The sequence below is a fragment of the Hirundo rustica genome, chromosome 3 (assembly GCF_015227805.2).
Source record: "Hirundo rustica isolate bHirRus1 chromosome 3, bHirRus1.pri.v3, whole genome shotgun sequence".
NCBI classification, from domain to species: Eukaryota; Metazoa; Chordata; class Aves; order Passeriformes; family Hirundinidae; genus Hirundo; species Hirundo rustica.
In genome coordinates this window covers 17509000-17536318 of record NC_053452.1, presented here as the reverse complement: position 1 = coordinate 17536318, position 27319 = coordinate 17509000, and the positions used below count along the sequence as shown (strand labels likewise).

General features: G+C 41.8%; 1 protein-coding gene across 2 annotated transcripts in view; it reads left to right on the top strand.

Annotated features, from left to right (window-relative positions):
* Positions 1-27319, top strand: part of XDH (xanthine dehydrogenase) — a 72301-nt gene that overhangs the window by 19996 nt on the left and 24986 nt on the right. Inside the window, exons 2-17 of one of the 2 annotated variants that reach the window (XM_040059881.1) lie at positions 1062-1255; positions 9038-9095; positions 11433-11529; positions 12672-12780; positions 13843-13969; positions 14758-14819; positions 16616-16684; positions 17480-17548; positions 18001-18087; positions 19330-19471; positions 20026-20118; positions 21061-21212; positions 22038-22131; positions 22914-23023; positions 25742-25926; positions 26700-26868. In XM_040059881.1, coding sequence (XP_039915815.1) covers positions 1217-1255; positions 9038-9095; positions 11433-11529; positions 12672-12780; positions 13843-13969; positions 14758-14819; positions 16616-16684; positions 17480-17548; positions 18001-18087; positions 19330-19471; positions 20026-20118; positions 21061-21212; positions 22038-22131; positions 22914-23023; positions 25742-25926; positions 26700-26868 — 1662 coding nt within the window. In that variant the 5' untranslated portion in view covers positions 1062-1216. Of the gene's footprint in view, positions 1-1061; positions 1256-1888; positions 2082-9037; positions 9096-11432; positions 11530-12671; positions 12781-13842; positions 13970-14757; positions 14820-16615; positions 16685-17479; positions 17549-18000; positions 18088-19329; positions 19472-20025; positions 20119-21060; positions 21213-22037; positions 22132-22913; positions 23024-25741; positions 25927-26699; positions 26869-27319 lie in introns of those variants that run through there. The other variant, XM_040059880.2, reaches the window with a different exon arrangement.

The window sequence follows — 27319 nt, the reverse complement described above, 5'->3', positions numbered from 1 at the left end:
TTCCTGTGATGGAATATCATAAGGTGCTGTTTACTGATTTAGCAGAAAGCAATAGTTTACCCATAATGTTGTCACCGAGGCTAGGCAAAAATTTGGGTATGGGCTTCCTTAAAAAAGTGATGACAAGACTGCAAATGTTCTTTAAACCCAAGAGCTGCATCATGCATTATGGAAAACACAGATTAGGAAACTAAACAAGTCTGATTTTGGTGTTAATGCTGTAATGGCTAGTTGCTTTAAGATTGCTGTAATAACACGTTACTTGTGGTTATGTGTAGTAATTGTTATTTGAAATATTACAAAACTATTAATGAGTAGTAACCTTGTGTACACTAATTTTGAGATTGAAGCTTGCTACGTGAGGGTAGTGGTTGTGTAAATTTTGCTCATAAATATAAAGCATCAGAGCTTAAGATTACTTGGAGAAAAGTGTTTTTTTCTAGTACTCTGATATTGCAAAGTGGGAGGTGCCAGACAATAGGTGTCAGCACTGGTTCAGCTATGTACAACTTCACTGAAAACGTAGATTAAGGCAGCTGGTGTTAAGCACAAGTTTGCTGTGAACTCTACTTTCAGCAAACTGAAATGTCTGTAAAGAAGGCTGAAACAGTGTTTGATACTTGTTATAAAATAGCTGTTCCAGGGTATAGACTGGGAAACAGAATAAATGAGACAGAAGATGAAAGCTGGTAAAAAGAATGTATGTATTGTATTCACTGTGAAATGTTTCTGTAATATTGAAGGAAAGATTGTTGTTGAAAATTGTAATTTAATTAGGTTTTGTTATCTCATGAATTATTCAGAGAGGTTTCTGAGAAGAAGACTTTGATATAGTTCTTTCCCAGGGATTTTCAAGAAATAATTTAAAAAACTAGTCAAAACTAATTGAAACTGAAGAAGGCAAGCAAAATCACAAGAATTAGAATGGAGCAGACAGGATAAGGTACAGTGCTAGGAAACTTCCATGAGACTTTGGAACTGCGCTGTTTTGTGGTGGAATTTTAAACTGGAACTAGCAGTTTAGATATCTTGTTCATTAAAACAATGCATGTCATATGCAGGGTCCTGTGGATGATTCTGCCTACACCTTTGGAAGAAAAACCAGGAAGACTTCACGCAAAGTGTGTGGTTGTGTAATGGAGAAGCCAGAAGAAACCACCACCAGGGAAATGGAAGACAAAAAATCCTTGGTTTTCCTCTGTGTTTCATTGGCAACATGCATCTAGGAATCAGTGTGAGGATTAAGCCAAAAGAGGTAAGACTAAATGCTTTAAGAGCCCAGTGTAAACTTGGTCTTAGCCCAGCACCTCTTTTGAGGTGCTGGATCAGAGTGCCAGTTGTCTAGAATTGTTTTATGTGGACAAACGCATATCTGTTTAAATTTTATCCTCCCAGGCAGTGGGAACCGTAGCTTTAAAACTGCGAGGAAAAAGAGTGAAACAGTCTTGCAGTCAGTCTATCAGCAGATGTGCGCATTTCAAGGGGTTTTTAAAGTAAGCAGGTGCTGTCATTAGAGACCTCTGTGTGGTGAATGCCAGGTGGATGGCTGTGCACAGAACAAGGGAAACAGCTTTTTCTTGTCAATATTTGGTGAGGGATAGCTGAGAGAACACCCCCACCCCCCTTCCCTGAAGTTTGCATTGCATTGCAAAACTCTGTGAATTCTTGCTAGCAGCCGTGTCAGTGGCACACGACAGTGCCCCAAGCCTGGCAGGATAGTCAAAAGGGAATGAACTGAACTGTGATCCTCCATATAAAAGGGGGCAGGGCACTCCGCTTGTTCCAGCTCCTTTTCTGTCATTAGGGCTGCAGAAGCACCAACCAAACGCAGCTGGCACGCCTCTTCATTGCCTCTTATATAATAAGGGGTTTCACAGGGCACTGATGTAGGAAGAAAGTCAAACATTGTTGAGGCAGACTCGCATTGCTGGTGGTGTGGCTGGTGCTCACTTTGCTGTGGGGAGTAGGGCTGCTCTCACAGGGGTGGTCTGTGGCCCTCTTTGAGTGAAGTTTGGAAGGTGTGCAGGATGGCTCCAAACGAAGCAGGGGATGAACTTGTTTTCTTTGTGAATGGTAAAAAGGTAAGGAAGATTCCAGCTTTCTGTCCAGTTTGCTCCTGGATTATGGCTTGATTACTTACTTTTCTAGTCATCCTTTTCCTACTCTGAAATTTTCTTATAAGAACATGTATTCCATGGCTTTTAAATATTGAATTGTGAAGACTATGTATTGCTTTGCTAAATGGCTTTTTCTTGTCTTTGGCTTTACCTTGTGAATTACTCAAACAATAACAGTTACATAATATTCCTTTTATATTTTAGATTTGCTGACAATAATTTACTACAATTCTGAATTAACTACTTTTAAATAAGTGTGCACTGCTTAATACAGCCATTTCTGCTAGAAATAATTTCAGTACTTACAACAGATCTGGAAAATTTAACTCAAATGGAAGCGTCCATATATGATTGAGCATACATGATATGCTCAGTAAGTATTCTAATGTGGTTTTTGAAAAGGGTTTAGAAAAATGTTTATTCCATTTCCATTTAAGAAGCTAGAAAATTCTTCAGAATGAAAGCCCATTAACTCATAGTGATTCCAGACAATAGCCTTAGAAGTGACGGTGTCTCACAGGAGGCTGGGGTGCCCATTGCACATGATGGACACATTTGACCAGTTTGTCCCAGAGCCCCCTTTCCTCAGTTTGGACTTTGCCTGGCTATCAATGCAGCCTTGCCTCTTTAAAGGCTTGTAACAAGTCAAAGCTGACTGTTTGACCAAGTACCAAGTTAATTCTCTTTCTGAGCTCAGCTCAGGGCTGCCTTCTCCACCTTCCCCTTGCCTAGACACTTGGGCAAGGGAACCTGTGCCAAAGCAGCTTCCTGCTGGGAAACCTGGGGAGGGGAGAGGGTTGCATATCCACTTGTGTGGAACCAAAGGTTTGCAAACCTTCCCTGTGCACTGCTTAGGGGCAAATCATATTGTATTCAAAGTTTGGACTCGACAATTAATTTTTAAATCCCTTGAAGGATCACGCAATACTCTCAGGCGGTTAAAAAGCTCTACGCCCTGCCTTACAGACTGGCACCGGATTACTATCCATTTTGCTTTTGTCAGTCTTTTCATGGTAGTTTAATCAAGTGTAAATGTGGATGAGAGTGTGTCTACAATTAGGGGTTTTAGTTATGGATTTGTATCCCAAACTGGATCAGAATTAGAACTTTCCAAGGTACTGGTGGATTTGAAATGAATGTTTTGTTTTATTGATATATTAACAGTTTACTGAAGAGTGTAGTTTATCTAGTATGCAGTAAAAGTTAGCCATAGAGCTGTTGAATGTAATACTGATGTAGAGCCCAGGCTTGGTTCTGAGGTTTTATAGAGAAGGATGGCAGCTAAAGCTACGCTCACACAGATTAGTAGTGGTTCATATGTGTTAATTGTCATATCAGCCATTCATTGCTTCTAGAAAGAGATGAAAACTTGAAGCTCCAAGATAATTGTAACTAGCTAATTGAGTCTGGTAATTGAAATTATGGCAGAGGATAGTCTGTGAATTCTATCTGAAGAATTTTCTGCTGTGGTGGGCACAGGCGGCACACCATTAGCTTGTTGTCTTCTTGCTCCGTGAAGTTTTAGTTAGATGCCTCCTTTGTGAAACACAATTTGTAGAGGGTGAACTTGGAGCTGTTTAGATCTTGCATTAGGAAGTTGCCACAAATGTGGTGGGCAATCCAGCCCATGATACAAGCCAAGTGTCCTGTCTTGTTTGATTTTTTCTTTTTTGTGGTATTCCCCAATGAAAGAGGATTGTAGCTCTGGTGCCAGATCAGCTGAGGTTCAAAACCCATAGGCCTCTCATGGTAGGTATGAAGAGTTTATAAACAAATTCTTGCATGCAGTTACAAGTGGTGCTTCAGCACTGGCTGGTGCTCAGTTATTACAAGAGCACTGCTCTGTGTAAACTGTTAGAAAATTCCTTCTTGGAGAAAACGTTTTGGCTTACACATAGAAATGTCTATTAATCAAAGCCCAGAGCTGGCCCTGTGGGACTCTCTTTTTATGCATGTGGAGTGAGGCAGAGAAGGGGAGAAATGGCAGCCTAGGCCCTGAAGGCCATCAGCAGAAAACAACCTGTTCATTTTGGATCTTCTGTCTGTCCTTGCTATGTCCTGCACATGATAAACCTGCTTTGAGTGACACTGGCCTTGTTGCATTTCAGCAATTTTTATGGAACTGCAATTCCTGTTTATAACAGCCATCTCTCAGAGCTGACTCTCTGCATGTGTAAAGGGGTTTATCGTAGTGTGATCTTGGCAGCTTGGCTAAAAAAAACCCAACCAAACAACAAGGGATGATTGATATTACCAGTGGTACCAACTCATTTAAATGTCAAAGCTCTCTCAGCATCCTTTCCCACTGCCTCATGGAGCAGGCAGTTCTAGTAAAGGAGTAGGTTTCACTTGCCTCCACCCAGACCCTCCAGTGGCCTTTTTTTTTTTTTTTTTTCCCCCTTTTGTGTGTGTTGCTGAAGTGGCTCAAGTTACAATCCCACCAAATGCAGGTTTAAGAGAGAGAATTGGACTCATGGGGCACTCTGCTCTATGGCAATGTACGTGGAGTTTGTTGGGACATTGCTGCACATGAAAGGTTTTGTGATGGAAGGAAGGTGGGAAGTGCCTGGAAGTGCAGTTCTACTGGAATAGCAGGTAGCAAGAGGGGAAGTGGAGAAGCAGGCATGAATATCTTCTGTCTGGTGGCCAGTGGTAGGACCTGAGGAAACAGCATCCGTCAGGGGAGCTTAGGAAAAGGTTCTTCACCCAGAGGGTGGTTGGGCACTGGAACAGGCTCGTCGGGGCAGTGGTCACAGCACCAAGCCTGACAGACTTCAGGAAGGTTTTGGACAACACTCTCAGGCACCTGGTGTGATTCTTGGGGTGTTCTGTGCAGGCCCAGGAGCTGAGCTTTGATGGTTTTAGTGGGTCCCTTCCAAGTCAGTGTATTCTATGATTCTAAGTTGGGATCTGGCTCTATCCATTGAGGACCCTGACTAAATATTCGAGTTGATTCACTGTGGCAACGTGGCCAGTGGGAAAGGTTACTGCTGTGTAAATTCATGACAGCTTGACATTGCAAATGGGCTGCTGGCAATCTGTCACTGTACAAAACCACATGGTAAGAGGTGGTTTGTAAGATAGGGACATGGATTGCAGCAAATTCTTCTCTCTTGCTTTAGCCCAGTCTGCACTGTTGTCAAGGAAAAGTCCCCTTAGAACAGCTGAGCATACTTTACATTCAGGACTGTTTATTTTAAGCACCTGTTTACTTCACTGGGCATAACGCTTGGCACGCTACTAACTCAAAGTTATCTTAATAGTCTGCCTAGACTAGAATGCAGATCAGCATGCTCAGTTTAAAGCTAATAGTGGCATTTTTTTTTCCTTGGCTGACAAGTCCATCTCATGCATATGTAGCAGTAATTTTAGTTTAAACGTGTGGGGTCGGTATTTCTACTCTGAATGCTAAGGGAGGGTCTATGCTGGAAGCCACATTAGACCTCTTACCACTTCCAAAGTCTGTGGGTATTTGGTTGCTGATGGGACCAGCTAAAATACAGGATTTTTTTGAGCTTTTTGAACCTCTGAGTTCTACGTAAACAGTGACTTACAAGCTTTCGGTGTACTGGTTTAAAGCAGAACAAAATGTTCTCATGACCAATAGCAAATTTACATTTTGTGGTTAACATTCACACCCTAGGGGACCTTCACATGGTTGCGAGGGGACCTTTACATGGGACTGGTCTGACTTGCCCTGTGGCAGCCTGGTTAAAGCCTTTCACTTTCTCTTGCAACTTATTGAGTGACCAGGGATCAGTGATTGAATGGGAACTTTTCCTTCAGGAAAGTGTCTGCTTCTCATTTATAGACCCCAACTGATGGAAAGCTTAGCACATTGTTTGGTGAACTAGAAAAGTTTCTGTTCTCTTTCTTTCTGTTCTCTTTCTGCTCCTCTATCTACCTTGTTGAACTACTGTTCTCTTAAACTGAAAAATCTCTAACTTTCTGGGAACAATAATCTAAACATGATGCTTTATGTTGTAAAGGCAAAGTTACCTGAATTAGTGAGAGGCAGGTAGAGAAGCCAGAAAATAAAATATTTATTGAAATTGAAGTTTTGTATATAAAATTATAGGGAAGTGAGCTCACCATGTCTCTGGACTAGTCCATGCTCTCCAAAGGTGTAAAGAACTGCTTCAGGACCTGCTCTGTGTGGTACTTTTAAAAGCACAAGGAGCTGCAGGGCCGGGCTAGGCTCCCTGCTGAGGCAGATCTGAGTATTTAAAATTCCTAGAATCAGTAGGCAAACAGACATGGAGTACAAACACAGCAGTACAGAGCAAATTTGTTGAGTCATTTGACTGTCTGTGCGATCCTAACTTTTTCAACAATGTTTCTTTCTGCATTAATTAATAATTAAGCTGCCAAATGCAGTAAAATCCAGTTTTAAATTGTCAAAATGTGGCTGTCAATCTGACAGCCTGCATCAATACCTGCAATATGACATTTGATTTAAAAAACCAAAATAAAACAAATTACCAAGCACTAACAAATATTTCCACAAAAGGGAAGTATTTCTTTAACTGCAGTATCTAAGTTTTCTGATCGTACAACCACAGAAGGCAATGGATAGAATTCAGTTTCTTTCTGTACAAGGACACTGGGGAGGTGAGCAGGAACTGCGATATTGAGCTGTGAATCATATTGTACTGGGCATCAGACAGGACGTGTTATCCCCACCCACAGGGTTTTAAAATATTTTAAGAACAAATCACAGCAGGTGATTGCAACAAACCACTGGAGGAATGATATGTTAGAGGACAAACCAGCATCAACAACAATGAAAAAAAGGCAAGAACAGCAAAAAATTCTTACTCTGTGTCCAGCAAGAGAGACTCATCAGCAAACATGCTCCCACCAGGAATCTGAAGTGAAATGAGTCTTTGATCTCTGATGTGTGAGATTTGTGTTAACACAGAATGTTCTCCAAACTCTTACCCACTGTCTCCCTCAGATCCCTAGTCTCTACCAGAATTGCAGATATACAGCTCCAGTGGAGTAGTTTGAAGTGACCAAAGGAGCAATCCAGGGCTGCTGACTAGAACAGAGCAAGGGTGTGGATTGATGGGAGACGCTTTCTGTTAAAGTTGGGCAAAGCTTTGGCTTTGGGACTTCACACATTCTTACATCACTGAAAGTACATGGAGATGAGTGGTTAAATGAAAAACGAAGAACTAGGCATGTCTTTTATTTCCTGCTTCCTGAAAAGAAGCCAGTGGGCAAAACTTTCAATTGCTTGGTTTGAGTACATAACCAAGTGCTTCTTGGACTCTTTCAAGAAAACCTCTTGAGACATGTTCTTTGATATAAGCACAGAATAGTCTCTAACTGTTCTGAATTTCTTCTCTGTGCCTGGCTATCTTGGAAGCTGCTTTGGAAGGGTTTGCAATGGCCATTGGCACAGACATGAGGAAGAAACTCGGTGTGACAGTGCCAGTGGGAATGGCTGGGACAGGCTTTTCGCCTGTGGAATGGCTCTTGTCCACTCACAGTCACAGGGATGTTTGGAATTTCCTAATCTTGTATGTCTGTTTGCCAAGCTGCTGCAGAGGGACGTACGGGCTTACTCTGAACCAGATGATCATGGAGGAGCCACTGCATTTTTTTATTTGTTTCTATGCATCCAGGACATGAGGGAACAGGGGCACTTTGCTCTGAATAGCAGCAATGAGTGCTGCATGATCTACAATATGACATTCCCAAAATAGAATGGACTCTCTTTTCCTGTAGATCATCCTCAGTGCAGGAATGAGATGTGCAAAAACTGACCAGTTGTGTTTTGTAGCAGTAATTATATCAGTTAATTCTAAAAAGGTGAACTCAAACAGGAAGTATGAACCTTGTTTCTGTACAATAACTCTGTCACGTGTCAAAGGCATAAAACTGAAGCTGAACAGAGGTTATGAAGATTTCTTATCAGTGAAAAAATAAGTAAAAAATACTTGCACAAATGACCCCTGTTTTAATTTGCTCTTCAAACTGGGAGTGATCAATTTAAAAAAAGCTGTAACTACTGTACTTAGGACTTGCATAAACTAAGAGCCAACCTGTGTGCCATTATATTCTGGCACACAGCAAATTTGGTAAAGTTTACTGACACTTTATTAATAACAGAAAAAGGGGAAGATAAGTCCTGTGGCCGTTTGGAGGCAAGGGCACAACCTTGGTTTCTGACCACTGGGCAGAGGTTAAAGTAAAACATTTAATGGTTATTTTATGTCTAATGGATAACTTCTAATAGTGTGGTTTACTAATAGGATGGAGGAGGATCAAAATATGAAGGAAAAATTTCTCCTTTCTTGTCATTTTGTATTCCCACACTTAGGATGGCTGCTATTGTAATACTGATTGATTTAAAGTTAAAAGGGGAGAAGGAGAAACTTCAGAGGATTGGTACGTGCTGTCCGTCCTCCTGCGCCTATGTTGTCACATTACAGTTTCCACTGTTGAGTTTTTCTCTTTGCAAAACCTGTTACTGATGCTCTTTCTGTCATTCTGTTTATCTGCTGATTTTTTCTGTCTCTTCTAATAGTAAAAGAATGGAGAGTTCAGTTATTCAGGGTCAGTAAAGATGTGAAACCATTTGGGACATGTCAGGAACCCAAGATTTGAGTACAAAACAAAGTTCCTCCTCTTCTCGCTAAGTCTGATTTTTTTGATGAAGCATTTTTTTAGATTTGCCTCAGTGTGCCGTGACTGAAAAAACTCAGATGTATGTAATGCATATACTTCTATCTGACACAATAAATTCAAGGAAACATTGTGTCTGGATACATGACCAGCATTGCTGAAATAATCAGTAATTTTGCTCCTTGCTTTGAAAAAGAAGTTGTAGAAAGACCAAACTTTCTCCTTGCAACTAACTTATCTGTGTTGTAAAACATTTTGTGTTCATAAATATCTTTCTCTTCTTGTAGGTTGTGGAAAAAGATGTGGACCCAGAAACAACCCTGCTAACTTATCTACGAAGAAAATGTATCCAGTGTCAGAAAAAACTGCAGAAGGCTTTAAATGCCTACAGCATTTCATAATTGTTTACTGTTCGGTGACTTCAGTACTGGGCAGAGCTTCTGCACAGAGTATAAGGGGGAGTGCTTTGCATTGTCTGGTATTTCTTGCTAGCAAAGATTACAGCTGCTGTTCCAGGCTTAAAGAATAACAATTTTTAAATTATGTACTTTGAATGATTTATTAATACTATAAAGGAAAAAACTTGTAATTTCACAGAATTATATTATGATGGAAAGGATGCAATAATGAGATGGCAATAAAATTGAAGGAAATTTAAGTTTGTTCCACATAAACCATAAAGAATTTTCTGGCCAAAACATCATATTGGCTAGGCAATATCCCATAAATTGATAATTCTGTGCTGTTTATCAGATGGCCCAGGGAGGCAAGCTCAGAGGCAGAGATTTCCCCTATGTACCACGGGCATGTTTACATGTGCAGATGCAAGCAGTCAGGTTTCACCCCTGTTTGAAACTGGTCAACAAGTGAGTCAGAACTGCTTCAGGAGCTAAGTAGCTGTTACTGTGATGACCAGGCTGGCTGTACCAGGTCTGGTTCCGTAGGTAGTGTCATTCCACGTTTTCTGAGGTTTTGTCTGGCCAGCTGGGTGTGTATATCTGCCAAACTGTTCACAGCTGTGTTGGCGTATCTGTACCGTGCTGCCATGTTCCATTTGTCTGGGAGCTGAAGGAAGTACAGGGACATGAATCACAATCCTCTTTGCGGTTTCCAGCAGAACTATCAGCAGCTCTGTTTATCTGAATGTACCATAGATGAATAAAGGTCAAGAGGAAAGAGAAGTGGCATGACTCTTGTGCCTAGGTGTGCCTGTCTTACTGCTAGAACTTTTAAGTCTAAGCTTGTTGATAACTAATGCAATCTGAGCTCTTCAAAACCCGCTGATCTTCTACATGATCATTCTGATTAATTTACTTTGTAGATGTCTGGTTAGGGTCAGACAAATACTTTGAGAAACCTGCTTTATTGAGGCAGGTTGGCACTGTTTTCAAGAGAAACTTCAGATGGCATAGGAAAGCTGTGTTTCTGCTCAAGCAGGCACATGACTGTATGAAAGCAGTGGTGGCTTTAAGGATATGGTTTAATCATGGACTTGGCAGTGTTATGTTTGCATTAAAGACATGGTTTTGTGGTGGACTTGGCAGCTTAAAGATGTTTATGGTTGGACTTGGTGAGCTTAAAGATCTTTTCCAACATAAATGATTCTATGATTCTCTAGAAATGGCCAGTGCCACACTGTTTGCAGTGAAGTCAAGATGAATTGTGTTCCCTCTATCAGGTCTGTTGCTTTTCCAAAGACTCTGTGATATAGGGAAAGGCACTGATTATCTCAACTTGATGTGTCCACTGCCAATAAAATCAGCTGGTTTTTACCCCACCAAAAGTCTCTCAACATTGGCCAGTCCTCTTTGTAATAATTATTAGTGTCTAATTACCTTCTAATGAGTGAAGGAACCTAAGCAGAAGTGAGTCAAGGAATTCTCTCCTGAACTCCCTTTGCAGAACATCTGATGTAATTCCTGATTTTAAAGCATGGCTGTGAGCTCAGCAGTCTGTGGAGGTCTCTGCGTAGGCCATGCCACACACTTTGTGAGTCCCCAGGTGTCTGTGCAGGGGTTCTGTGCATCTCCATGGGTTCTGGTTCTCAGTGTCTCCCTCCTATGGTTTTATGAGACCCATGCTCCTGGGGAGTGTGTTCGGCTGACTTTGTCCCTATCAATTGGCGAGCCATCAGAAGTGGGGTGGCCAGACCATGACTTTTGAGGTGTAGTTTGTGAACGGTTCAAATGCAGCTCCCAGCCAGTGATAAACTGTATCTTGTAGCCCTGCCCTGCCTGGGAGCCTTCTGGGTGGGAGGAGTCACCAGGTGTAGGAAAAAGTCAAGCCCCACCAGTAAGAGTTGCTGATGGAGGATGTCACTGTGTGGCTCAGGGATGTGGCTGCATGCCTGAACATCTCCTGCTCAGTAATTGCCAGTGCTTTATCTCCCTTATGTCATTTCCTTTTCTGAGTAATGGAAAGTGGGCACTGTTGTACAAGTTGAGGATTTTTTTTGTTTATTTCTAAGAGTCTGTTGGAGTGTGGGCTGTGTCCTTATGAGGGGTGTGGGTGTTGATCCCCATAGTCATATGCCAGCTTTTGAAACTTTGCTTATGTTAAATTATTAAGCAGAAGAAATGAGTGCTTTGTTTCCAGCAAGAACTTGTTGCTCAGCCTTGATTGATGACTTGAGCAGGTTTCTGTCAACACTTTTTGTGTTTTCCTTAATTTCTGTTCTCTCAGTGGGCCTATGTGGAACCAAACTAGGCTGCGGAGAAGGTGGATGTGGTGCTTGCACTGTTATGATATCCAAGTATGATCCCTTTCGGAAGAAAATCCTGTATCCTTTGCAACCTCAACTCTGCAACAGAGAAATAAAATGGGGACAGATCCAGGTTCCTGACATACCAGACATGGTAATGTTTAAAAAAAAGTTATATAATGAATGTTTCTGCCAAAACATAATTTTTCACTTTCAGAACATAAGTTCAGAGGGCTAAGATAAGAAAGTATTTTTCTTAAAGCATTGCACAATCCTGATAGGGAGCTATTTCTTTGTGCCCTGCAATATCTGCGCTGATTCTAATGTAACTTTTCCTGTGAGAATCCATATAGTGATTTTTGTGATAGTATCTTTACTGTTATTGTATTATATCAATAATCTCGTTTCTGTATGCCAGCAGATATTAATTTTTTTCTCTATTTGTAACCTTCAGAATAAAATTTCCTCAGACAAAATTTCCTCCTCTTCTCACTTTAATTAATTGAAAGAAGAAACAATGGAATCAAACAAAAAGGGGAATGTAGAGAGAGAGAGGATGAGACAGAGAGACAGGCTCCAGTTTAGTTTTACTGTGGGGAACAGAAAACACTCAGATCTTTAATATATTTGGAATTATGCTTGGAGTTACTATAACTTGGATCCTCTGGGTGGTTCTGCTTAATAGCATGGCCATGAATAAGATATCTTTAGGGTCATTATTCTGTCTTGATAGAAATGAGATAAAATAGCTAGTTCTTATACAAGTTTTGGCAACGTTATTCTCTTTTACCTTCAGTGTAGACTTTCCCCCTGTGTTTACCATCTAGAAGCAGCGTTCTAGCTAAAAGACCGAGAACTCCAGGTTTCTATGTAACTTTGCAAGTGTCTAGCTGCACAAATTCTTGGTATTTGTAGTCTGCCCCTATAAATTACTTATATGAGTTCTGTATCTTAACATGCAACAAGGATGTTTAAAGTTGCTATATCTAGGTGAAACCCTATTGTTTATGCCCAGATCAAACTGCAAGGGAAATGGATTAGAACTTTGGATGACTGGGTGCTGTAGGATTTGGCTTGTCATTAATTCTTGTATCACATCTATTTATATGCTCCTACTGTGTCCACTGCTGTAGCTTCTCGATACTTTTCACTGCTTCTGTTCCCTTTCTCCTTTGCTGAGCAGCTCTGCCAAGTGAAATGACCTTAATGTACTGTTTTAGCCACCATACTGCCAATGCTTGTCTCTTCCCTGTCTGTGCCCTGCATCATGTGGCTGTAACTACTGTTGAAGGCATAGGAAACACAAAATCCAGGCTGCACCCAGCCCAGGTAAGCTAATAATACTGGTAACTTTAAAACCCTCTATGCATGTTTTCTTTTGCTATTTAAAGCTGCTCCAGGACATTGGGACCTCCACCATAAAGCTAAAGCCACAAGACTGACTCTCCACATGAGCAGTCCATACTTGCAAGAATGGCTAAGTAACAGAATCAGTCTCCTGAGACAATGCTACAGCTCTGTTCTGCCCCTAACAGGGTATCTGGTACTGTCCTGGCTGAATTACCAGCGCTTTTGTCCTTGGGCTGCATGGCTGTAGTTGGTCCACATCCTGCTCTGGGAAGGCTGATGTTGTGGGGAAAGCCAATATAATGACCTGGAGCTAGGAAATCTGATATAGGTTTGGGCTCTCCTATGGCCTTCCACAAATGAGTTTGGTTTCTGATTTTGCCTAGTTAGGAACCTTCCCTGCAGTAGTGAAGTGAGGTTTGGTTCAGCGATGTTTCTGGAGTCTCAAAGTATTCTTTGCGAGAAGGAGTGACAGGAATGTGCATCCTTGCTCTTCTAGCAAGATGTTAGAATGCAGCCTTGCCTCTCTTTCTTGGGGACCTGCTCCCTTAAGGTAAACTGTGATTCATCTCAATTTGCACAGTTGGGTAGGACTTGTGCCAGTATCTGAGGGAATAAACAACCAAGAGAAAAATAAGTTTGATGTGCATGAATGGACGGCAGCTACTCTGACCTTTGTTTGACTTCTTTTCTCTCCCTCTGCCTGAAGATTCTGACAGCTAAGTTTTGAAATTCAAATTCAGGTCTAGGCAGGTAGTCCCAAACCTTCCTAGCATGGTAAATCTGAAGAACTGCTGATCTTCTTGGAATCTTCTAGTGGCCTTCAGTCACATTTTGAGTTCAAAGCCTAGGTGCAAACTTTTCAGGCTGCCCTCCTCCTTGAAGACTGTCTCACAGAGATTAATTGACCAGAGAATATCTGATGATAATCTTAGCTCCTCTGTGATACTGGGTTTTGCTTTTAACAGAAGTGTAGTAGAAACAAGCACAACAACGAACTCTCTTTGATATTATTGGCTAATTGTGGTTTTTACTTTCTCTCAGGAAAGAATAGCAAAAAGTCATGGGTCCCAATGTGGCTTTTGCACTCCAGGCATTGTCATGTCCATGTACACATTGCTTCGGAACAACCCCGAGCCCCACATGGAGGACATCGAAGATGCTTTCCAAGGTAATATTCATAGCCCTGCAGAGGTGTAACCTGTTCTGCTTTTATTGCATCTGCTTCACCCAGTGGGATGGAGGTGCACCATTATTTAATGTATTTTGTTAAAAACAGCTGATGGTTGTGAGGTTAAGAGGTAGCATTTCCACTCGGAGACCGCCTAGGTGCTATGAAGTGAATGTCATCCTTCATAAGCAGGGGCAAGTGGCCTCAGCCTGGGACTAGGAACCCACTATTCTTAACAAGAGACCAAAAGGTAGCCTGTCCTTGAGGGGCTTAAAAGTGTCCTTGTTTATTCATTGCTGTCACAAGAGTCTGCAGAGGTGGCAGAGAACATGTCCTCAAGCCAAGGACCAAGACAGAAACATGCAATGATGGAGTGGGGTAGAATCCAACTGTGTAAATACTGTGAGAGGCTGCTGTTGTTGCTCAGGTTAGAGTCATACTGTGCTTCTAGCAGTGATCTGAGAGGAATGATGATGCAGGAGAAAGCAATCTCTGTGTAATTCAGGATATGGACTAGTTGGTATACTGATTAGACTCACACGATTGAGATAAGTGAATACTGAATAAGACAGATTGAGTTTGTTCTAAATGAATTTCAGTTCAAATTTCAACAAAAATGGATGATAGGGTTGTTGCAAGATTCCAATGAAATTTTCCTCCTCCCGGTTTTTCCACTAGCTGCATCAATATTTGACAAGCTTTTGTTAGAAACAATAGAATGTTCTAAAAGGAGAGAAGTTTTTAGCCAAATGGCACTAAATCCTTATCCTTTTGCTCTGGCAATGCAGGGAACTTGTGTCGGTGTACAGGCTACAGACCTATTCTGGAAGGATACAGGACATTTGCTAAAGTAAGTGGATTCAGATGATGTTTAAAAAAAACTTGGAAAGTTGTCTTTCTCTCTGTTACTGAAACATGCCGTGAACTCAAATGGGAAGGAAGGAAATATACATGCTCCAACAACCCAGCTCCAACTCTTGACCTCTTTGTATGTGATTCATGCATTAATAATTCAGATAGATCAACCCCTTTACTCTCTCCACTTGCTGGGACACTTGAATAGGATCCATCTGATGGTGCCTTTTTGGATCACAGGTAATCAGAGTCTGTAACTCTTTTCTGTAAGTCTCTGAAAAAACTCACCCTCTCCGTGTAATACAGCTTGCAGCTGATCCTGGTGTGGACAAAGTGTAAAGGGATGGTGCACTGGTAGGGACAAGCTGTGGAGGAATCTAGAGAGGAATTTGCTTTTTTGAAAGATCAGCTGCAGAGCAGGAATAGCTCTGGAAAGATGTTGAAGTCACTATTTTATAGCTCTTGCCCAGAGTTCTTCTGCTCGTTTGGGTGCCGTATGAAGCTTTGCCATAAATTTTCTCTAGTCTTTTTGTACCTGAAAGAGTGCTGGAGGTGGTGAAGAAGAGTAGATCATTATGTACTTCAGTGATCACCAGCCATTCATGGGTCTACACTGGTATTAAGTATCAAAAGGAAAGAATTTACAATAATGCCTATTAATTTCATTTTATTATCCAGAATTGCAATCAGTGAAAGAGAATAAGCAGGAGTGAGTCCATTACAATGGTTGATAAACCCAGTTGATAAACGCCTACTTGGGTTTCCAACAGGCTTTTACCAAGTGTCTCACCAAAGGCTTTTAAAGACAATAGGGGTTAAGAGGGAAGATCTCTGTATGGATGAAGGATTAGTTAAAAGGCAGTAGAGGAAAAATGGTACGTTTTTGCAGTGGAGGGAGGTCACTGTTGTGGAGTTGTGCTGGGACCTGTGGTGGGAAGCAAGGCTGTTGCACCTGTCCCTAAATGTGGTTTAAAAGAGTGTGAGAAAAGAGTGTGAGTAAGGTTATGAGAAAATAAGCTAACAGATATCAAGTTAGTCTGGGTAGTGAAAGCAGGAATTGGCTTTGAGGAATTTCTGAAGGATTTTATGAACCTGAGAGACTGGAGAATAGAATGGGATACAAACCAGAAAACACTTCTTTGGCTCTTCCTACACTTGAGTACTCTGTGCAGTTCTTCTCCTCTCATCTCTAATGGGGTATAGCAGAAAAGAAAAGATTGAGAGAGCTGGAGCAAGGATCACATCTGTGGCAATCTGACTTCCATACAGGGAAGCACTGAGTGCAGCTCAACTTGAAAAAGATATGCCAGGGAGAGAAAGGGACTCTACATAGCACATACAGTGGTTTCTGTTGACCCCTGATAGAGATCAACAGAATTGAGATTAGCAGATGGAATGTGATCAGGCATCTACTATTTCCTGCTTCTCCCAGTAAAAGAACATTTCAAGAAATGAAACTATTAGGAGTCAGACTAAAAATGAAGGCAGATGGTCTGCCTGGTGGTAGAGTACTGGTGTTGTATGTGCTTGTCCCTTTCAGTCTTCTCTGGGTGTCATGTCACAGCTCCAGAGATAATGGCTGAATGGTCAGAATAGTTCCAAACCAGAACAAGAGATTGATCCCTACAGTGGGCATGACACTGCAGGATATTGCCTTCCATCGGCAAGAGAAACACCTACTTGTTTGGCACCTTCCTTCTGCTTTGGAGATTTCTCTCAAAAAGTGATCAAAGCTACTTCATTATCTTGGAGTCTGCACATTTTTTCTCAGATCAGTTTTTGTTCTCACAGGACATGAATTGCTGTGGCAGAGTTGCCAATGGCACTGGATGCTGTCGTAGTGGGAGGGAGAATACCATGGTAAGCAGAACGTTAAAATCCATAACCGCAAATTTCAATAGATCATTGGAGCTTGGATGTGTTGGTCACCTCTCTGGCCCTGCTGAAGTGCAGATACTCAGAGCTCTCTGAGCAGTTTTTGCTGTCTGTCTCTTGGAAAATTCTTGGACTGTGTTTGTCCTGATTAGCATGAGTGGCCATCATGACATGGGTTTTAAAACTGTGATGTTCCTTCTGAGTCTGCAAGGTGCAACCCTTCTGTGAAATATCATGGTGACAACTGTAAGCAATGTGTCACCAGCTTCTGGTGCATTGAAGTGACACAACTTTCTGTGAAAACAGGTCTAAATTCACCACTGTGATCTTAAACAAATTTTGCCGTCCAGTGATGAGTGAAGTAATTTCCTCTCTGTTCCAAAACTGTACAATTGGAATCTTTGGGAATATCTGGAGAGAAAAAAGTTAGTCACATTGTATGTACCAGTCTAGGTACAAAACAAATGAAGGAATGGAAAGAGGAAATTGGTGCATAAGGTGGTGTGAGTATAAAATGAATTTAGGAAGCAGAGAATATAATAAAATTCATTACCAGAAATATCCAGGGAAATTCTGTGGATTGTTTTTTAGGAGGCATCCAGTGTTGCATGGAACACTCCAACAATTAAGGTTGCTTGGAGTCCTTTCTTTCAAGCATGAAAATGTTACTGCAAATTTCTAAAACCTGGGGATTGATAAAAGGGGAGGACTATATTCTGTAAAAGTTGGAATGTTCTGACTTTGTTTAGAATAGCTGAAATGTGCTTGTTTCTTCTTCAGAATGGGGGCTGCTGTGGAGGAAAAGCCAATGGTCCAGGCTGCTGCATGAATGGAAAAGAAGACAGTGTGGTAAGGTGCCTCTCAACTGGTAGTTTTTCCTTTATTTCTGATGTTTTAAAGACATCTGGCTCGTTGTATGCCCAAGCCCAATGCTCTTATTTTAGCAATATTTATGCAAAGCATTTTAGACTAATTTATATTTTATGGTCATAAAAACATACCTCAGAAAAGGTATATTTGACATGATTTAACATGACAATGTGAAAGGGATGTCACTTTTGTTTGACAAAAATGTATTAGAGTGTTCAGGGTTGAGGGTTCTGACAAGACATGTGGAGGAATCAGAAAAATATAACTGAAGAAGCTTGAATGCTGAATCAGGTGGCGTAATTTTGCTGTGTTTGCCATATTTTGCTCTATAAAACAGTAACAGGGATTTGAGTAGAAAGAGGAATGAGCTATGGTTGTATGTGGAGAGCTTTCTTCTCAGTAACTAGCTATTTGCATTTTCCCTGTCATAGAAAATGACATCCTCCAGCCTGTTCAATTCTTCTGAGTTCCAGCCATTGGATCCCACACAGGAGCCAATCTTCCCACCAGAGTTAATGGTAAGTTCACTCAGAAAGAAATAGCAGTGATTCGTCGGTTTAGTTGTTCTGTACAAGGTTTGAGTGACTTTCTCCTAAGGAAATGGCAGGGCAAAAATGGCTGCTAATGAAATAAAATGCATGGGTGTGAATCCTTCCCTGTCTTATAAAACAGAAGGAGTTTCAGCCAGGGTGGTTTAAAAGAAATATGCAGGCCAGGTGCCTGCTCCAGCTGTCTGCCTTTCTTTCTAGCTCTCACCATATGTGTCTCTGCTCTAGGATTGCCTTTCTTTGCAGTCACTGCCTGTGCCGGGGTGGAACAGTAGCTAAAATCCAAGTGTCAGTTTACTAGGTCAGATGTGAACTTCTACATCAAATACAGATATATCTGAGCTTGTCTCCCTGTGTTCCCTTTATGGTGTAGGAAGAGAAGTAGGAACTACAGGATGTAGCTGAATATGTATCTCAAATAGTTGTCTTTTCAAAACACTTCCCTCACCATAGCAGGAGTAAAAGTTGGGCGGCTCACAATGACATTAAAAGTTAGATTAGTTTCTCTCCATGTTTCATTCCTGTCTTTTTGGGGATCCTCCCCCTCAAGCAGTGTGTCCCAGCCAGGAATCTAATCCAGCACATGACACATTTACAGCTTTCTTCACATTTAACAACTAAAATTCAGTCATTAATTCTGCTGCTGTACCCAGCTCAAATGTGTCATGAGCTACACATGAGTAGCTCTTAGAACATACCATAAGACATACTCAGCTCGAGATGGGGGTCCTCTGTTTCTTCTCCAAGATGTTCTCCTGCCCAGGGGTTGATCTCATGTTTCCTTCAGTAACTGGATGAAGTAGTTGAAAAGGGAATCAGAACCTGGCCTATCAGGTAATTGCAATTTATGAGTGCTAAAGACTGACATTTTTGGATTGAGATGAGAATGGAAAACCCATTGAAGCAACTGAAGCCACAGGCATGTGCCAGAACCTTGGTCAGATGGAACTTGTTGGCACAGATCTTGCTAGGGAGATGTGGCAGCAGGATGCACCTGGCAGTATCAGGGGGGAGAACTTTTGTCAGCATGAGAGACATTCATCACTGCTGGCAGAAGGATGGGGAATGGCAAACTGCCAACAACAACATGGATATCCCATGTCAGTAACTCGGATGAGATGGAGCCCAGCGTGGCACAGGCAGGGGCAGCATGTGAGCAGGGATTCTTGGCTCGATGTAGGGGCTGAGCTCTATCTGAATTCCCTTCTGCAGACTCAGAGTAACAAACAGCAGAAGCAGATGTGTTTCAAAGGCGAGCGTGTGATGTGGATCCAGCCCACAACTCTCAGTGAACTGGTGGCTCTCAAATCCCAGTACCCCAATGCCAAACTCGTTGTGGGGAACACAGAAGTGGGTAAGAGAAAGAGCTGTTGCTTACTATGAACAGTTGGAAAACCTTCCATTAAGTATTTTGTGAGAACAGTGCAAATGGAAACCTCTTTCATGTCACTGCTTTTAAAAAGCTCTTTGTTTTCAGCTTTTATGTAGGAACAGATTTTCTTCTCAGGTAGAAGTTAATCTCACAGTGAATGTTTTTCTCCATTCTTTGCTGTGTCAGGTGAAAAAAATACTAATCCAGATCTCTGAGCCTTTGTGCTATTTTGTGGAGTTTTGAGAAGAGGGGAGTGGCGTAGCATAAAATGTCCCCATAAACAGATGAATTCAGTTGTGAAAGCTGCATTTTGAATGACTTTTCAGTGAGAAAACTCTCCAGACTTGAAATCTTACTGCCTTCTCACACCAAATAGATACCTTTGCAAACATAAGTGCTGAGGAGAAGAGTTCTGCTGTCTTGAGCAACTGGTTCATGAACTAATTAATAAATGTTGTAGGGTTTATTGTATTAATTTTTCTTTCCTGAAGGAGTAGCCGTGTCACACAAATACCAAACAGTGTCTTTTCCCTAAGGTATCGAGATGAGGTTAAAGAACCTGCTGTATCCAGTGATAATAGCACCAGCATGGATCCCTGAAATGAATGCTGTTCAGCACACCGAAACAGGTGAGCAAAAAAGAGGCAGAACACCTACAAGGTGAGTGGGGACTCCATGGAATAAAAAAGAGGGTGTGAAGGAAAATCCCCAGATTAAAGATTGTTTTCTGAATGCATTATACCTTTCCCATGCAGGAAATCAGGTGAGTGGTATGTAAAAAAGTGAGCTGGGGATGTTCAGCCTGGAGAAAAGGAGGTTCAGGGGTGACATTATCACTTTCTACAACTCCCTGAAAGGAGGGAGGTCAGTCATTTCTCCCAGGTAACAAGCGACAGGACAAGAGGAAATTGCCTCAAGCTGTGCCAGGAGATATTCAGATCGACAGGAAGAATTTCTTCACTGGAAAGCATGGTCTCGCACGGGCCTGGGCTGCCCATGGAGTTAGTGGAGTCACCACCCCTGGAAGTGTTCAGGAAATGACTGGACGTGACTTTTAGGGCTGTGGTTTAGCTGACGTGGTGGTGTTCAGTCATAGCTGGACTCGGTGATCTTTGGAGGTCTTTTCCAACCTTATCAATTCTATAATTCCATTGCTTTTAGCTTTGTGATGAAAATGGTTCAACCTTACAAATAGAAGTACCTAGGACAATTTAGTGCATGTGGCCCAGTGTCTGGTAGGATATTTAAAGTGTGGAAACTGGAAAGGAGTTGGAGTTCACTTCTCAAAGGACAAACTAATACTTATAGGAGGCCAACATTGTTAATAATACACTGATAGAAAAGGGTGGTGTGTTATTGTCCTGTGGGAGGCAACACCAGCGTGAGCTGTGCTTTAAAAGCGAATTTTGTTCTGAGGATGTAATGTTTACATGCAGTGCATTCTAAATAGTCTGGTGTAACTGAAGGTCTAATTTAACTCAGTGACATCTAAGCTTTGCAGACACAGTAAATGTCCTTCCATACCTCAAAATTTTGGAGAACAACAATTCTTTTCCTTTGTTTGTTTACAGGGGTCACCATTGGCGCTGCCTGTACCCTGAAGTCAGTAGAGGAGGTGATGAAAAAAGCGGTGGCAGACCTTCCTGCATACAAAACAGAGATCTTCCAGGCTGTCCTGGAGCAGCTGCGGTGGTTTGCAGGGCCACAGATCAGGAATGTTGCTGTAAGTGACTCAGGAGCACCAGGGGCTGTAGTTGAAAGCTCAGTCTGAGGAGCTGCCCTGCCTCATGCAGTGTTGGTGTGTCCTGTGCATCTCACAGGAGAACGTTTGCAAACCTTGGGAAAGAAACCAGCACACAAAAATCAATCCCTGAAAGTGGTGAGGTCTCAGCTGGTGTCTGTGCTGCACTGATGCCACACATCTAGCAAGCAAGGGAAACGTGGCAGTTGTCCAGCTCTTCCATTGCTGTTGTTGCCAAGTGGGGGGAGCTGTAGTGAGATTTGACTAATTTAACAATGAAGGTGTTTAGGGTGCTGGACAAATGTCAAAGAAGCAGGTGTGTGAATTATTGCCATGATAACTAGGGCAGTCATAGTGTTAACGTATCAGATCTGGCAAATTTTCCTCTAGTTTTAAAAAGGAAGGTGTGTTCAAACTTTGTGTGCTCTATGAAAAAAAAAAATCAAGCAAACAGTTAAACCAACCTACCAAACAAGAACTTATGTTCCACTAGACCTTGTGCCATACATTTGTTTTGGAGCCAAAAACCTTGGTTCCTGATTATTACTGAAAATACCCTTTTTAGTTTCATGGATCCTCCCTTAATAGCAGGTACAGTGATTGAATTTTGGCATGGTTGTGCATATGAGGTTTGAGCATAAGGTAGTCTTGACGCGTTAACAAAACACTGTTCTAAATCTGTTTCATGCAAATGTCAATATTGTCTGAGGCAGCATCTGATTTCATGGGGTTTGGGTTTTTCCAATGAATTAAAGGCCAAAAATTGCTTAGATTTTTAATATGTCTGATGCATTATTTTCCCTCTAGGCTATTGGTGGGAACATAATGACAGCAAGCCCAATTTCCGACTTAAATCCTGTGTTAATGGCAAGTGGAAGCAAACTGACTTTGGTATCAAAAGGTAAGTTACTTACATTTCCCTGTGGCACTGAGGGGAGTGGGGCAGTCAGCAGCCCTCTGCCATGGGTCAGGCCAGAACATGAAAGTGGAAATTAACATTATTAGTCTGAGTCTTCAGCGTTTTCACACTTTTTGAGGCTAAAGTCCTAAAGCAACACCTAAGTTTGGCTTCCTAAAGAATTTTGAACTTCTGTGCCAGATGGGATCTCTGGTACTGTGTATATACTTACAGACACATCCTGATTGAAGATGTGTACTAATGAAAAAAGGCATGAAATAGTTTCTGTCACTATCATACTTCAATCCTTCTCGTTTATGCAGCTAAAGACTGAAACTTGTTTCTTTTTTTCTATGAAGAAAGCCAAGCATCTCAGCTTTTATTTGTTCTTAGGAAAATTTTTAAAAATAGGATCCTTGAAGTAAGTGGACTGTCTGATCAGTGGACTTGAGTACTGCTTTGTGTGCAGGCTATGGAAAGGAGAAAGAGGGAGATTTCATTAGGGTGTTGGAAACTGGCCCACCTGGAAGCTAAGCTTTAATTAGATAAAGAGGGAAGGAGGTCTCTTTGATCAGCTCCTGTGCAAAGAAAATTTAATAGGTAGGCAGAAGCTGTCATAGATTCCATAAATACCGAAGTAAATCTGGGAAAGATTTTCCTGATTTGGTGAAAGAGAGTGGAAAAATGAAATCAGACCAAGAGTGTTTTGTGTGGTTTGAAGGCTTTTCCACAGATGCTATTGCCATTCTTCATTTATTCACCATTGATGTCCCTTTGCTCTACAGAGGGCAAAAGGACAGTCACGATGGATGAGAAGTTTTTCACTGGCTACAGAAAGACAATAGTTAAGCCTGAAGAAATACTTCTCTCTGTTGAAATACCCTACAGCAAAAAGGTAAGCTTGCAAGAAAAAGTTCACTGTCTGTGGAGATAAAATGCTGTTATTTAAGTGTTGTTTTCAAAGTTAGGCACCTTTTTCCTGACTGACCCCCAAATGCTTATGTAATCCCAAGTGAACCAGGAAGAAAGTGAATTATTTAGAGAAAATCCAGCACCACACTGTTTTTCACAAGCAAAGGGAGCACGGCTCTGTGATAGAAATGGTAAGCCCAGGAATTTTGCTAGTGCCAGGAAGAGAAATTTCACTTTATTATCCGAAGCTTTTTGAGTGCATTTAGTAATGATGAAGTGTCAAAGTGATGTTCCCAGAGGTAGAAGTTCTGCTTGAAAAGTAGAACAGAAAAGATTATAGCAATTTCTGATGTAGAGTGAAGTTAATGTACCAAAGATTCCTGCTTAATTTCTGGGAGCTGAAAGAGGAAAAGAAAGTGAAAAGACTGTATAGATAAAAGGGAAAGTCAGTTTCTGCATTCTTGTCTTGCAAGATGTAAACCACAAGGACTGACTGTTACTGCATTTTGGCCATGTGGCCTTGCAGCTTCAACTGAGGCTGCATGACTTGCTTTGAACGGAACCATGAGTGCTTCTCTGCTGTAGCGGCATAAACCACATCTGATTCAGTGTCTAAGAAGTAAAACTGCTTTTTCCTTTAGGGCTGAGAACATCAGACTGTAATTTTGTGCTTGTGAAGGTACTTGCCTTCTTAGGCCCTGTGGCTCCAAGTCATAATAGCAAAGATTTGCAGTATGGTGATGCATTTTTTTTATAAATGGAAAACACTGATTTACTTGAAATGCCATTGTATTACAGGAGAGAACTAATAAATCCCTTGTCTATCCTCTCAAATTTTTCTATTTAACTACCAAAGGAACAAAATTATTTTATTTATGGTGGTTTTTCCATCTATTTCTGAGTGATCCTTCTTTGATCTTGTGATAAAAGTATTTGCCAAAATGAGAAACACGCTTGAGGTTGCCAGTGGAAAACACTGTATTCATCCATCCATATGACAGTCTCATGGCAATTTCACAAAACAAACAAATGTTTAGAAGCAGGGGCAGTGGCTTCAACCCTAGGTTATATGTAGCTCATTGATCTGAAAAACTGAAACAACTTTTGAACTCTCAACTTCCTGGTTTCTTGGCTGATCTTTGCTCACAAATAAGGAAGCTGAAGTTCTTCAGGGCATGTCTGAAGGTGCTGGCACATAGCAGGCAGAGTTTTCTGCAACTGTGATTTCCTCATGAATGAAAGCAGGGCTGTTTCAGCACACAGCTAGACAGAATGTTTTGGTTTATCTTTGTTTGAGACTGATGTTATGCCTTGCATTCACATAACTTGTGACCCTTACCAAGGGTAAGATTGGCCAAACAATCTGTCGTTTGCCAAGAGACCCAGGCAGGCATGTGATGTGATGGTTGACTTACCTGCACTCCTAGTGAGGAAAGGTCATGAGTGCCTTTCCTCCCACAAGACTCTGAATGAAGAAAATTAAAGTGTCTTGTGAGGAGTGAAGGCAATATTGCCTTCTTGTTGAAATCATGTTATTGGAAATCTCTTGATTATCCAGTAAGATAGGAGGCTGCTTTTTCTCCTCTTTGAAAGCTAATTGTTTTAACAAGCAGAGTGGCAGAATGTCCTCATTGGAAGGATGCTATTGATTCCCCTCTGCTATTATCTGCTGGCTGCTGAGTAATTATTTGAATTCAGGAAATGAAGCACACTCTTCAGTTATGTCTCCAGTAACAAGTTCTTGATGCACAAAAGGGACCTCTTGTGAAACTCTTGTCATTGTCAACAGGAGGAAATTGCTCTACCCAATAATGAAAGGATTGCTGTCCACTTCAGACTAGAAGTAATTAATGAAGCAGACTGCTGTGCTGTGTTCAGTCACTTGGCTGAGCTATTAGAGAAGAAACTTGCCAGAAAACTCTCTATTCATCAGATCTGATTCCTCTGTTAGTCCCCAGGGTGCCTGATCAGCAATTTGTCCTCACCTGCAGTACAGGCCAGAGGACTGAGCATGCTGTGACTCCAGGGTGCCACCATTACATGGTGCATCCTGGTTGAGTGTTAATCTCATATTTACAGCCACTCTTCATAAGAGAGCCGCTGAGTTTTGCGCACTGTAGTTGCTGGTGCATTTATAAGATTCTGTGGAGATCAGGATAATAACTGAGAATTCTATTTCCAGTAACAGATTAAATTTTACTAATTAGTCTGGTCTACTCTAAAACTGAGAGACATTTGTGATTACTGATTTCAGCTCTTGCAGATTTCAAAGACTTCTGAAGGGAAGGGGGTTAGGATATGGGTTTTACTGATTAGACTTCCAGTTTAGCAGCCTGGGAGGAAGAAAAACTTGCTGAGAAACTGTAATTTTGTTTATGCACAAACAATCTGTCTTGGTTCTTCCTCTTCAGATATGGAAAAATGTGACAGGTATGAGCAGTTCTCTGTCAAACTTGTTTCCCCTACAGTCCTAGGCTTGGTAACAACCACTGAACTGACACATTAGAATTAATCATTGAATTACATGAAAATAAACAGTGCTGCCTGAACAAACATGTCCCGCTTGGCCCTGCACAACGAATCAGCCAGATACTGTTCATGGAATAGCTCGTGCACGTAGAGATAGGTAAACATCGTGTCCACATTTACACTCCAAAGCATGCCAAGGTAGAGAATAAAGAAATATTTTCCTGTCTTCCAGGGTGAATACTTCTCAGCTTTCAAGCAGGCTTCCCGTCGTGAGGATGACATTGCTATTGTGACCTGTGGCATGAGAGTCCTCTTCCAAGATGGCACAAGCCGAGTGGAGGAGATAAAACTAAGCTATGGAGGAATGGCTCCTACCACTGTCCTGGCACTAAAAACTTGCAAGGAACTCACTGGCAGGTAGGAATTTTTCTGTGATAAAAAGTCTGTCTAATGGAACTGTGCTGATTTTTACAGGACCAGTTTAAGTATCTAAAACATCCTAAATCCTCTCTAAAGGGACATCAAAGGAGGAAGGGGAAAAAGTATAGTTAAGCTTCTGCAGCAGTGTGTTTTGTGTAATGCCTCGCTGCTTCCTCCAGTATGCCTTACCCTCAAAGATCTGTGTCATTCTCTCATTCAGAGAGCCATTTTCTTGCCAAATTCACTCATCAGTTGAAGTGGACAGAAGCTGGATGTGTTCATGACCTACAGAACTGGGTTTGTTTCAAACTGGACGGAAAGATCAGAGTTTTTATCATGTAATAGCTTTGCCATACCTTTAGGGAAAGCTAATGTGAGCCCAAGATGACAGCAAAGCACATGTGCCATGAACAGACAGGACTAATGGCTATTGCTTGGCAGCTCGTGGGAACAGTTCCGTCAGGGGAGGTTTAGGTTGGGTATCAGGGAAAAGTTCTTTCACCCAGAGGGTGGCTAGGCACTGGAACAGGCTCCCCGGGGCAGTGGCCACAGCACCAAGCCTGACAGAGCTCAAAAATCATTTGGACGATGCTCTCAGGCACATAGAATGACTTTTGGGGTGTCCTGTGCAGGGCCAGGAGCTGGACTTGATGATCCTGATGGGCCCCTTCCAGTTCAGCATATTCTGTGATTCTGTCTCAGAAGAGTTAGTCTGCCCTGGTGAATTTAGGTCTGAACAAGGTCTCTGTGTCACCTTTGTTCCCTTGCAGAGACTGGAATGAGAAGCTGCTGCAGGATGCCTGCCGCTTACTGTCGGCTGAGATGGATCTGTCTCCTTCTGCTCCTGGGGGCATGGTGGATTTCCGACGCACACTCACCCTCAGCTTCTTCTTCAAGTTCTACCTGACAGTCCTTCAGAAACTGAGCAAGAGTGGCACTGTGAGTGCTCCTTGGGAAGGCAGATTTGGGGAAGGAGAACCTCTGTGCTGCCTTGGTGGGGAAGGCACGGGGAGGGTTCAGATTTGAGCAGAGTCCCACCTGATAACAAAATCCATGCTGCAATAGCTGCCAGAGCTACTCTACTGCTTGCATAACAGTGATTTGTGTCTTCCCACTCGCTTCCTCGTGGCACCCTCACCTTGTGGTGGAAGGGTGTAGCTCTGTGGGTTCACAGGATGGTTTCTGGACTCCTCCCATTTGCTGCATTACAAATGGTCTTGTGGCTCTGTGGTTATTCTTGGCAGAGAGCCTGAGCCTCGTTTGCCTTCAACTAAGTAGGTTATGGATTACCTTGAGTGGGAGATGCAGAATGGAAAATATCCTGAGCTACTAGGGAAAGTAAGAAAGGAATTGGAAGGGAAGGTGATTTTCTTGAACATGTCTCTGGCAG